Here is a 12,043-nt window from a genome sequence, read left to right on the forward strand (position 1 = left end):
ATTGAAAAAAGTACACTATTCTAAAGTAGTGAATTTTAATGGAGCAAACTCTTCACCTGGAAGTGTTTCTTTTTTCCATACCAAAATGAAAATTGGTGGTTCTAAGAAGGCTGGAATTTATTTGCACTGTCATCTTTTACTATGGTGGGGGATGATCAAATTTAACATTTCCAAGTTGCCAGGAGACAGGCAGCCTATCTTATAAATATTGTTATAGAAGACCTCTGAACCTTTTTGTTCTTTGGATTTCTGTATTTCTTAGAATTGTCATGCTTCCTTTCTGAGACCTAAATTATGCAGAGGTAACGTGATTACTTTGACACCAAGCTCAGGAAATATAAAACGGGTTAGATATAAACCAAGCTAAGTTTAAATGAAGTTCATTACTGGCTACAGTATATTAAGGGAACATATTCGGAAAGTCCGTATTTGCCTTTGTTCTTGCTGCTGACGCTTCTGCTTCTTTTGGTGACCTTCCCACAGCACAAGAGTGGTTAGGTGTGAGGAGGCTAAGAATACCTTGCCAAGAGCTTCAAATAATGTTAAAACCAGTATTTTAGGTGAACCGTGGTCCCAAGAACTCTCTTTAAGTAATTCCTAGTTTGGTGTCCCAGGAGCATTTGGCTTTACTGCAGCTATTTTGGCCACATGTCTTTGTTTAAAAGGAAAAATTATCTTAGGTTATAATACAGTTATTTTGGGAGTACCTTAAGTTTAACATTAGATTTCTAGGATTCGAAAAAATGTACCCAGATGGTAGATGCTGATGAGAATTTGACACAAGAATTCATTTGAAATTGAAGCTTTTGTAGTATTAGTCAGAAAAATTTATTGACATCTGGTTTTGAACAGCATAGTGAGTGGAGATTGAGATGATCAGTTAAAATTTAATGGATTATGGCCGGGCACAATGGCTCACACCTGTAATTCCAGCACTTTGGGAGGCTAAGGCAGGCAGATCACCTGAGGTCGGGAGTGTGAGACGAGCCTGGCCCACGTCTACTAAAAATACAAAAATTAGCCAGGTCTGGTGGCACACACCTGTAGTCCCAGCTACTTGGAGTCTGAGGCAACAGAATTGCTTGAACCTGGGAGGTGGAGGTTTCAGTGAGCTGAGATCCCACCATTACTCTCCAGCCTGGGCAACAAAAGCGAAACTCCATCTCAAAAAAAAAAAAAGAAAGAAAATTTAATGGATTATGGAGCTCTACTTCATGTTAGTACACCTCAGCCTCTCTGTTTTTCTGTCTCAATTCAAGATAGAGTTCTTTGTAGCAGTATGGTTTGGAGGTGGTATGTATTTTACAAGTATGTCAGTTGGCTCTGTATATCCTGATGATACTGAAGCCAGGACCAGACCCCTACGTCAGTTATACCACTAAATATTATGTTATTAATTTCCAGATTGACTCCTAGTCCCAGCCAACTCATGTTTTAAATTAATATAGTTCATTGTCACACTGGACTGGAAAAACCAAATGAAATATCCTTATTCTATGAAGATGACTTGTGTAGACTATACAGACTAGCAACAGCAGACACTTTCAGTGCAAGTTATTTAAAAAAATTGAAGATTGGGCTGGCAGAAAAGTTGCTGAGATAGGGAAAAGGGATATCTATTGACAGATATATGTAGAATTAGGGAGAATTTTATGTTTTCATAAATGTCTCAATTATTTAAGATTTAATTTGGTGTGCATGCTGAATATAATGGTAACATGGTTTGTCTGTGATTTATCTTTTGTCTTAACAGATTATTTTTCTAACTTTAAAGAAGTGTACATCAGTTGAGGCCAGGAGTTGTAAACCAGTCTGGGCAACACAGAAAGACCCCATCTCTACAAAAAATAAATTTAAAAAAAAGCCAGGGTCGCAGTGTGCCATAATTGTGCCACCCACTCCTGCCTGGACAACAAGAGTGAGATCCTGTCTCTCCAAAAAAAAAAAAAAAAAAAGATAAATATTGACTACAAAATATTTGAACATGCAGATACACAAAAAAAAGGAAAAATTCCCCTGTACTCCTATTACCTAGAAATAACAGTGTTGAACTGTCAATTTCTCATTCTAGGCCTCCTTTCCATTATATGTCTGCCTTTTTAAAAGGGATTATATGATGCATATTGTTTGGCAAATTTAGTTTTTTTCATGTAATAATAGTACACCATAAATATCTATTTGAGTAATGAAATTTAATTTTTTTTTTTTTTAAAGACATGGTCTCGCTCATGCCCCAGGTTGGAGGGCAGTGGCACAATCTTAGCTCGCTGCAGCCACGACCTCCTGGGTTCAAGCCGTCCTGCTGCCTCAGCCTCCTGAGTAGCTAGAACCACAGGTGCATGCCACCACTCCCGGGTAATTTTTGTATTTTTTGTAGAGACAGGGTTTTGCCATGTTGCCCAGGCTAGTCTTGAACTCCTAAGCTCTCCTAATCTCAAGCGATCCCACCCACCTAGGCCTCCCAGAGTGCTAGGATTACAGGTGTGAGCCACCATGCCTGGCTGAAATTTAATGTATATATTTTTTGACACAGAGTTTCACTCTGTTGCCCAGGCTGGAGTGCAGTGGCACCATCTCAGCTCACTGCAACCTCCGCCTCCCAGGTTAAAACGATTCTTGTGCCTCAGCCTCCTGAGCAGCTGGGACTACAGGAGTGTGCCACCATGCCTGGCTAATTTTTGTATTTTTAGTAGAGATGGGGTTTTGCCATGTTGGCCAGGATGGCAAAATTTAATTTTTAATGGCCGTTTAGTAGTCCTTTGTGAGATGTACTATAATTTATTTGTCTCCTATGATTGGAATTTAGGTTGTTTCTAATTTTTGCTGACACAACACTTATATGTACCCTTTTTGCCTCTTTGAATATTTCCATAGAATAACTTCCTGGGAGTAGAATACTTTTCTTAAAGGATTTGTGCATTTCAAGGCTTTCAAAATATGTTGCCAAATAGCTTTCTAGAAAGGCTACTTATTTCAGTTTTGGGGTTCTTATCTTTCTAATTGGCTTTATGCTTACATTAAAATATGAAATTTTTATTTAGTTGCAGAATGAAGAAGAGTCTGGAGAACCTGAACAGGCTGCAGGTGATGCTCCTCCACCTTACAGCAGCATTTCTGCAGAGAGCGCAGGTAGGTAACAGGGCAAGGTGATTGCGGAATCCTTAAAAACACTCTGTGCTTTGACATTACAGTTTAAAAAAAAAAAAAGCTTCAGAAGCAGTCGGAAGAAAGGTTACAAAGCGAGTCTGGATTTTAAATAATTGAGAAGTGGATACATTTAAAAATCACCCCCAGCCTCTTAACATTCATCTAGGACTGTCTTTTGGTTCAATTGTTAAATGTGTACTCTTAAGGGAATGACTGGGTTTTGTCTGCTAGAGTTAGTGGAACTCCTTTTATTTCAATTCAGCTAATCATCAAAAAATTGTGACTGTTAAAATTCTGCAGCATATTTTGACTACAAGGATGAGTCTGGGTTTCCAAAGCCCCCATCTTACAATGTAGCTACAACACTGCCCAGTTATGATGAAGCGGAGAGGACCAAGGCTGAAGCTACTATCCCTTTGGTTCCTGGGAGAGTGAGTATAATTTGCTATGTTACTTGATGGCTGCTCTGTGGGAATTAAGTTATTTTCATTATCCAATTTTGATTCATTACTTACGATTGTATTGATTAGTGAAAGTAGAGCTAATTTTAAAAATCAGATACATTTGCTTTTGGGATAATAAACTCATCTGTTCTTAAAAATGACGAGGTAAATTACTAGTCAAATCTGCTCATTTTTCCTTCATCTCTCCTATTACCACTACTTTTTCAAGTCTCTTGGGATGGCTGAAGTATCTTGAAGCAGAAGCACACTAACGTTTCCTTGATTCTGCACACTTAATATTTTGCTGTTGGGTGGATAGCTGCTAGGGATGTCTAGGAAGAGAATAAATATTTGCAAATTTATAGAATTAAACTCATAAAAGGGATCTTCACATTGATTTAGATGAACTCCATTCTTCCAGCAGTCCAGATCATGTCATTTGTGGGAACATAGTGAGTTCAGATTCCATCTAGCCTGATGTTGATTCATGGAGGTGGAGATTGGGATGCCATATAAACCAGTGGAGATTATTGGGCACTCTTGGTTCTTGATGTCAGATATATAAGTGCTGCATTTGTCATTTTGTAAATATTCATCCAGATTGAGGCTGATGAAGGTCGGGCATTGGACCAGATGCTGGGAGGATGGAAGCAGGATAAGTCCCCAGAAATGTGGGGACCATCAGGCCTCTAGGCTCTATTCTAGCAAGTAACTGGAGTGAGTGATGAGCAAGTACAGAAGCCTAGTCTGGGCAGTGTGATGGCATAGGCCCAGATGTTCCCCTCTTGGCTTTAAGATAGGAGACTGTTTACAGACCACACCTACTGTGACGAGCGGAGCTCCTAAAATCATTGCTTGGAAGAAATAGTTTATGAGCCCAATCTAGGATGATCCTAAATGGTGATGATGTGCATTCAGTTCTTATAGGTACCAGAGAGAAACTAAAAACCCTAGTGTCTAAGGGCAAGACCATCATAATGTAACTGCCGCATATTGGAAGCAAATCACATGCTTGGTACTGTGCTTGATGCTTTTATATATTTTGTATATTGTTTCCAGTCTTCATAGTAACCTTGAAAGGTAGAGATTATATTATCTCCATTTTACAGATGTGAAAATTTAGGTCCAGAGAGAAAAAGTAATTTTCCCAAAGTCATATGACTGATAAGTAGCAGAAGTGAAAGTCAAACCCAGATATTCTAGAATCCAAAGTCCTTGTTTGTTTCACTGTACTCTGCAGACCTGTTGTAATATATGGTAAATAGATCAGTATGGAAATTAGCTCTGATTAATCACAGAACTCTTCAGAATACTTTCATTTGATACAAGTACATATTTAGGAACTTCTTAAAGGGCTCTAGTATTCAGCAGACATGTATAAAGCACTTTGTAAATATAAGATGCAGTATATTTTACAGTGGATAGGTAAAAAGCTTTGTATAAGGCAGTGTTCCTCATTGTTATTCAAAAGCCTAAAATCCAACTAGGGTAAATCGCCCACAAATACTGATAACTAAGACACATAAGAGCAGTGGGCATCAAGAACTGAAACTTTTTACTGGGTGATCATAGGGGAAAATGAGATTTTATGTAGGCCTGGAGTTTTGATGGGTAAGAACATTCCAGAGGGAAAAAGCACAGAAAGCAGGTGTGAATTCAGCCAGGTGAGGGCAGTTCTGTAGATGTAGTAATTGGCTTTGTATGAGCAAGAGTTTGTGAAGGGAGATAGAAAGTAGTGACTAGAACTGTTGTTTATAAAATCCTAGGAATGTTAGATGGGGGTATTTAAACTTTATATGTAGCTTTTAGAGGATCTTTCGGAGTTTTTGAGCAGGGGTATGAGAGGACTTGTATGGTGTTTTGGAAACATTAACTTGGCAGCAATTTCTAGGATGCGTCATGGTAGAAGAGATACCAAGAGGACAGGAAGAACAGTTAGAAGGCATTTGTAATATTGTTAGATGTTACTTCCATGTGTTTTTTGGAGTATATCTTTGAGTAGTTATGCAAAAAACCATTAGCTTTTAATTTTGGCAAAACCTTATTCTGCTAATATGAAGTAAGAATACTAATATTTAATGTTTTAAAAAATTAATTATAAAACAATTCATTTTTATAGAAATTTCAAACAGTAGAGGAAGTATGTTAAGTTAGAAAAGGAAGCTGCCATTGCCACCGACTTCCCTTTCTCTAGTTCCCACTCCCCAGGGGAACCACTGTTAACAATTTGGGTCTTCCAGACCCTTTTCTGTGTACAACAAGTTTTGATATTCCCTAAAATATTTTTCATTTGAGGAGCCCTCATTGAACTGTGTACAAATCTATCACTTTTAAGTATATATTCAATTATTTTTAAATATCTCACCACATACCTGTATCAGTTAAAAAGGTAGCCCACATGTGTTGGTATTGTTCATGATCATGTTATTTCTAGATCTGCAATATTATGTTATCAAGTTAGGATGGAAAAGATCTTATCTGCTGATAAGGTTAGAAGTGAGATTGTTTTAGATCTGTATACCAATACAAATACATGCTTATGGAGTTGAGCAGTGGGCAGTTCTGTGGACTATTCATGTATGTTCGTACTATTCTTTTTTCCCCTATATCAGCCTCGTAACGCACTTGAGCTGGTTGATTTTATCTTTTTTTTGTTTTTTTTGAGACGGGGGCTCACTCTGTCACCCAGGCTGGAGTGCAGTGGTGCGATCTCGGCTCACTGCAAGCTCCGCCTCCCGGGTTCATGCCATTCTCCTGCCTCAGCCTCCCGAGTAGCTGGGACTACAGGTGCCCGCCACCACTCCCAGCTAATTTTTTTCTATTTTTAGTAGAGACAGGGGTTTCACCATGTTAGCCAGGATGGTTTTGATCTCCTAACCTCGTGATCTGCCTGCCTTGGCTTCCCAAAGTGCTGGGATTACAGGCATGAGCCACTGCACCTGGCTGATTTTATCTCTTTAATAGACCCTGGATTACTAATATTTTAGGTCCTAAACAGGTCCTCGATTAATAATATTCCAGAATTTAAACCAAATGTGTAAGTAAATTTTGTCTTTTGTCTTTTCTTGAGGTATATTTTTTTAAAGGAAGAGTGAATAGTTCTTTGTGAACTTTTAAATTTTTGAAGTGTATTGTTAAAGAACTTGGGTCATAAGATGAAAATTTCATTTAGAACACTGGAGATAGAAGAAAGATTTGCTTCTTTTCTATATATTAATAATGCAAAATGGAATTTTAAACACACATTGAGCCTTTAATGCTCATAATTTTGAACTGAGCCAAAGCAATAACTTTTTTCCTTGCTACTCAAATTTACCCCTTCATTTTTCTTTATATCTTCCCTTTGCCAAGAAATAATCCTTTTTCTTTTCATTTAGGATGAGGATTTTGTGGGTCGGGATGATTTTGATGATGCTGACCAGCTGAGGATAGGAAATGATGGGATTTTCATGTTAACTTTTTTCAGTAAGTATGTATGCATAGCAGTACCACCCCCTACAAACCAGAGTGCTTTGGATTATGAGTGAATCTGACTGAATTAAAATAACTAGTTGAGCTAATATATTAATACATTATGTTTATTTGGTGCCTTTTACTGGAATGTTCAAAGCTTAATATACCTTTGTTTTAATATCCCTTCTCTTTGCCTTCTATTTTTATGAATATCTGTGGAAAATATAATTAAAGCAGTTATGAGGATGCTGCATTTTTACATGAGCTAAGCCTCATCTTCCAGGTCTACGGGGCCCTTCTGCATTGCTTCTACTCATACTTAATCTGTAGAATAGGAATTAAATGCCTTTGATGAATTTTGCTCTGAAAGCTGCTTTTTTCTGACAGATCAAAGTCAGCCTGATTTTCTTCCTTCAAGTTACTTTGCATTTATCTTTTCGTGTGCCTCACATAGAAGTGAGCAACCATTTCCTTTATTTGTTATATTAGAAAGATAAGAAAATGCAATGCTTTTAGAGGTGATGTTATATAAGTTGTCAAAATTCAGAGAACAGGAGGATGAGTGACTTGAATCGGATTATTTGGGGGCACTTATTTAATGTTGAAGGCATTTATTTTATTTACTGGACTATATATATAACACACACAGTAAAAAGCAGAGGTCAGGCTGGGCATGGTGGCTCACGCCTATAATCCCAGCACTTTGGGAGGCCGAGGCAGGCAGATGACCTGAGGTCAGGAGTTCGAGACCAGCCTGGCCACCATGGTAAAACCCCATCTCTACTAAAAATACAAAAATTAGCTGAGTGTGGTGGCAGGCACCTGTAATCCCAGCTACTCAGGAGGCTGAGTCAGGAGGCAGGAGAATCGATTGAACCTGGGAGGCAGAGGTTGCCATGAGGTGAGATCGCACCATTGCACTCCCGCCTGGGGGACAAGAGCGAGACTTCATCTCAAAAAAAAAAAGCAGAGGTCAAAGGCTGGGCACAGTGGCTCATGCCTGTAATCCCAGCACTTTGGAAGGCTGAGGTGGGCGAATCACCTGAGGCTAGGAGTTCAAGACCAGCCTGGCCAATATGGAGAAACCCCATCTCTACTAAAAACAAAAATTAGCCAGGCCTGGCGGTACACGCCTGTAGTCCCAGCCACTCGGGAGGCTGAGGCAGGAGAATCACTTGAACCTGGGAGGCAGAGATTGCAGTGAGCCAAGGTCATGCTACTGCACTCCAGCTTGGGTGACAGAGTGAGACTCAGTCTCAAAAAAAAAAGCTGAGGTTGTAAGTACACAGTTTGGTGAATGTTAAGTTTTCCTTTTTGCTGTTTTTTGTTTTTTTTTTTCCTTTTTCCTTTTGAGACAAGGTCTTGCTCTGTTGCCCAGGCTGAATTTGGAGTGCAGTGGTGTGATCACTTCTCACTGTACCCTTGACTTCCTGGGCTCAGGTGATCCCCCTACCTTGGCCTCCCAAGTAGCTGGGACTTGCAGGTGTGCACCACTGTGCCCGGCTTTTTTTTTTTTTTTTTTTTTTTTTTTTTTTTTTTCAGTTTTTGCAGAGATGGGTCTCACTGTGGTGCTCAGGCTGGTCTCAAACTGCTGGGCTCAGGGGATCCTCCAATGTTGGCCTCCCAAAGTGCTAGGATTACAGGTGTGAGCCACTTTGCTCAGCCTATTAAGGCGTTTTTGAAAGTGACTAGCAGTAGACATAATTGTGTAAAACCTGATAGGGAGGAGTTTTTCTTGTTTGCTTTTTGGGGAAAGACAGAAGAATGGATGTTTTAGAGGAGGTATGGTGAGGGTTGTAGAGGACAGGCTGTCTTTTATCCTTTGGAAAGTCATTTAAACAGAGGCAGGTGTAAGGCACTCTTGTTCTTGGGTAACAGGACATGTCTAACATCTTTCCCCTCTTTTGCAGTGGCATTCCTCTTTAACTGGATTGGGTTTTTCCTGTCTTTTTGCCTGACCACTTCAGCTGCAGGAAGGTATGGGGCCATTTCAGGATTTGGTCTCTCTCTAATTAAATGGATCCTGATTGTCAGGGTAAGTTGTACAACAGAAAAGATGGGCTGTACAGAGAGGCAATAATTAGAATATTTTTGAATATTTGATTTTTCATTTGCTTTTTTAAAAGTTATTTCAACTTGTTAAATGATTTTTGGTTTGTCTGTGGTTTCATGATGAAGCTGAACCAAAATCATTTGTAAATGGTTCATGCACACAAGTTTTGTTGTCAAATCTATTGAAAACTGGTCTATCATTAATATTGTTCACCATCTGCTTTCTTTGTTTTTAATGTTTATAATATGATAATGTATATGTTCTGAAATTCGTTGTTTTTGTAATAAAAGGAAGGATATTACCCCTTTGATATCTCATCAAAAGCAGCCATTCCTCTCATTAATTCTGTTACAGTTTTAATCTAGCTCTCTTCTTCCTTCTTTTCTTTTCTCCTTCTCTTCCCCTCTCCCTTCCAGGATTGTTTATGCCGAAATGTTTGGGGAGCCAAAACTGTTTAACAAGTATTGCTCCATTAGGAGCCTACCTCTGAAGTAAATTATAGAGATGTATGTCTTTAGTGACTTAAGAGTTACCAGTTAGTTAAATTTGCATGAAGTAATTTAAAGTTGTAAAAGATCTAGGCTTTTAAAGTATCCTCTGATTTCAGATAAATTTATTGCTATCGTCAACCTTATAAACAAAACCAATTTATCCATCATAAATTGGCATACTTAACTAACTAATGGGTGTTGCTTGACCACTGTAGTTTTTCCAAGTAGTGCCACCTTATTTATTATAAAACATTTGTTAACGTTTTTAGGGTTCCAGAATCCTTTGGGAATCTGATGAAAGTTGTAAGCTTTTCCCCCACATAGCTAATATGTACTCATCTATAATAATGGACTTTAGGTTAAGAACTCGAGCCCTAAAGAGGTTTTCATTCCTTCCCTAAATCTTAATTGTTACTTTATTAACAAATAAAATACTATATTTTAATTTTCAAACTACATTAAACTCTTGGACACCACAGCCTCCAAGGAAAGGAGAAATCAAATTAATTCCAGTCTTTTTTCTTTTTTTTCAAACTAAATTTTCAACTGCATTTAAAAAGTAAATCAAATGGGCCGGGTGCGGTGGCTTACGCCTGTAATCCCAGCACTTTGGGAGGCCGAGGGGGACAGATCACGAGGTCAGGAGATCGAGACCATCCTGGCTAACACGGTGAAACCCCGTCTCTACTAAAAAAAAAACAAAAAAAATAGCCAGACATGGTGGTGGGGGCCTGTAGTCCCAGCTACTCAGGAGGCTGAGGAAGGAGAATGGCGTGAACCCGGGAGGTGGAGCTTGCAGTGAGCCGAGATCCTGTCACTGCACTCCAGCCTGGGCGACAGAGCCAGACTCCGTCTCAAAAAAAAAAAAAAAAAGTTAATCAAATGAATTAACTTGTATCAGGTAGGATGCTTTTGACTGTGAGTAACAAAAACCTAGCTCAAAATGGCTTAGAAAAAAATTTTTAATTGTTTTTTTAAATAGGGAAAGTTTATTTCCCCTGAAAACAAGTCCCTGACAAGGAGGTTAGTTAAGTCAGTGGTTCTTTGACATCATCAAGGACAGCTGACATATCAGCATATTGGCACAGGTCTCCCCTCCCCTCAGGGTTAAAAGATGGCAGTTTCATGTATCAGTATTACATTGAAACACGACAGTGCTCAAGAAAAGAAAAAGAGCTATTTTATTTTATTTATTTATTTATTTATTTGTTACTTTGTGCTGTCAGCAACATGTATCCTTTTTTTAAAATTTTATTATTATTATACTTTAAGTTTTTGAACTATTTAAAAAAAAATTTTTCTACCACCTTTAGAAAGAGCTATTTTTTCTTTGAGAAGCAAGGAAAGCTTCTCAGAAGCCCTCAATTTCCACTGGTCAGAATGGCATCCTGTGCCCATTCCTAAACCAGTTGCCAGCATGGGAAGGGGATTACCCTGGTATACATGATAAAGCTTCCAAAGTCAAGACAAGGCTGGAGGAGTAGGAACAAAATCAGGCCTCATTAGAAAGAAGGCAATGATATCAGCTACTCAGGAGGCTGGGGTGAGAGGATTGCTTGAGCCCAGGAGTTCAAATGCAGCCTGGACAACATAGTGAGATCCTGTCTCTTAAAATTAATAATAATAATAATTGCTTTTGGCACTGAATAAGCAAAGTAAAATGATCATTATTGAAACATTTCTAGAAGAGCAGATATTATGTGGGGAAAGATGTTTTCTAAAAAACAAATTTTTGTATACTTTCAAAATAAGGAGTTAATAAAGCTAAAAGCTGTCATATTTAACAATTGCTTTTCCCTGAAAGGAAATAGATTTGCATTTATTGTAACCATTTCAAGCTAGTAATATGTAAAATACTTTCACTTATATTTTAAAATTATTCTAAAGGCTAAGTGATGGCATTGGTAGAACAAATAAGTCTTGCTGGGCACGGTAGCTCACGCCTGTAATCCCAGCACTTTGGGAGGCCGAGGTGGTTGGATCACCTGAGGTAGGGAGTTTGAGACCAGTTTGACCAACATGGAGAAACCCCATCTCTACTAAAAATACAAAGTTAGCCAGGTGTGGTGGTATATGCCTGTAATCCCAGCTACTCGGGAGGCTGAGGCAGGAGAATTGCTTGAACCCGAGAGGCAGAGGTTGCAGTGAGCTGAGATCACGCCATTGCACTTCAGCCTGGGCAACAAGAGCGAAACTCTGTCTCAAAAAAAAAAAAAAAAAAAGTCTTGCATTTTGTGATTTTGTGTACCCTTAAGTTTAAATGAGAAATTGTGTCTGTTAAGCTGCTATAAAGTGTTTTGCCTTATTTTTTAGTTTTCCACCTATTTCCCTGGATATTTTGATGGTCAGTACTGGCTCTGGTGGGTGTTCCTTGTTTTAGGTAAGTGTTTTTAATGTAAGAAACGGCAAGAAAACATTACATTAAATTTTATAAGTAAAATTACTTGTAGTAAATG

General features: G+C 38.5%; 1 protein-coding gene across 2 annotated transcripts in view; it reads left to right on the plus strand.

The window, feature by feature from the left end:
* The window catches only part of NDFIP1 (Nedd4 family interacting protein 1), a 43,637-nt gene that overhangs the window by 19,586 nt on the left and 12,008 nt on the right, over positions 1-12,043 (plus strand). For both annotated transcript variants that reach the window (XM_054488067.2, XM_063665238.1), the window contains exons 2-6: positions 3,042-3,129; positions 3,448-3,578; positions 6,968-7,055; positions 8,954-9,078; positions 11,901-11,967. In XM_054488067.2, coding sequence (XP_054344042.1) covers positions 3,042-3,129; positions 3,448-3,578; positions 6,968-7,055; positions 8,954-9,078; positions 11,901-11,967 — 499 coding nt within the window. The remainder of the gene's footprint in view (positions 1-3,041; positions 3,130-3,447; positions 3,579-6,967; positions 7,056-8,953; positions 9,079-11,900; positions 11,968-12,043) is intronic.

Source organism: Pongo pygmaeus, chromosome 4 (genome assembly GCF_028885625.2).
Source record: "Pongo pygmaeus isolate AG05252 chromosome 4, NHGRI_mPonPyg2-v2.0_pri, whole genome shotgun sequence".
Lineage (NCBI taxonomy): Eukaryota > Metazoa > Chordata > Mammalia > Primates > Hominidae > Pongo > Pongo pygmaeus.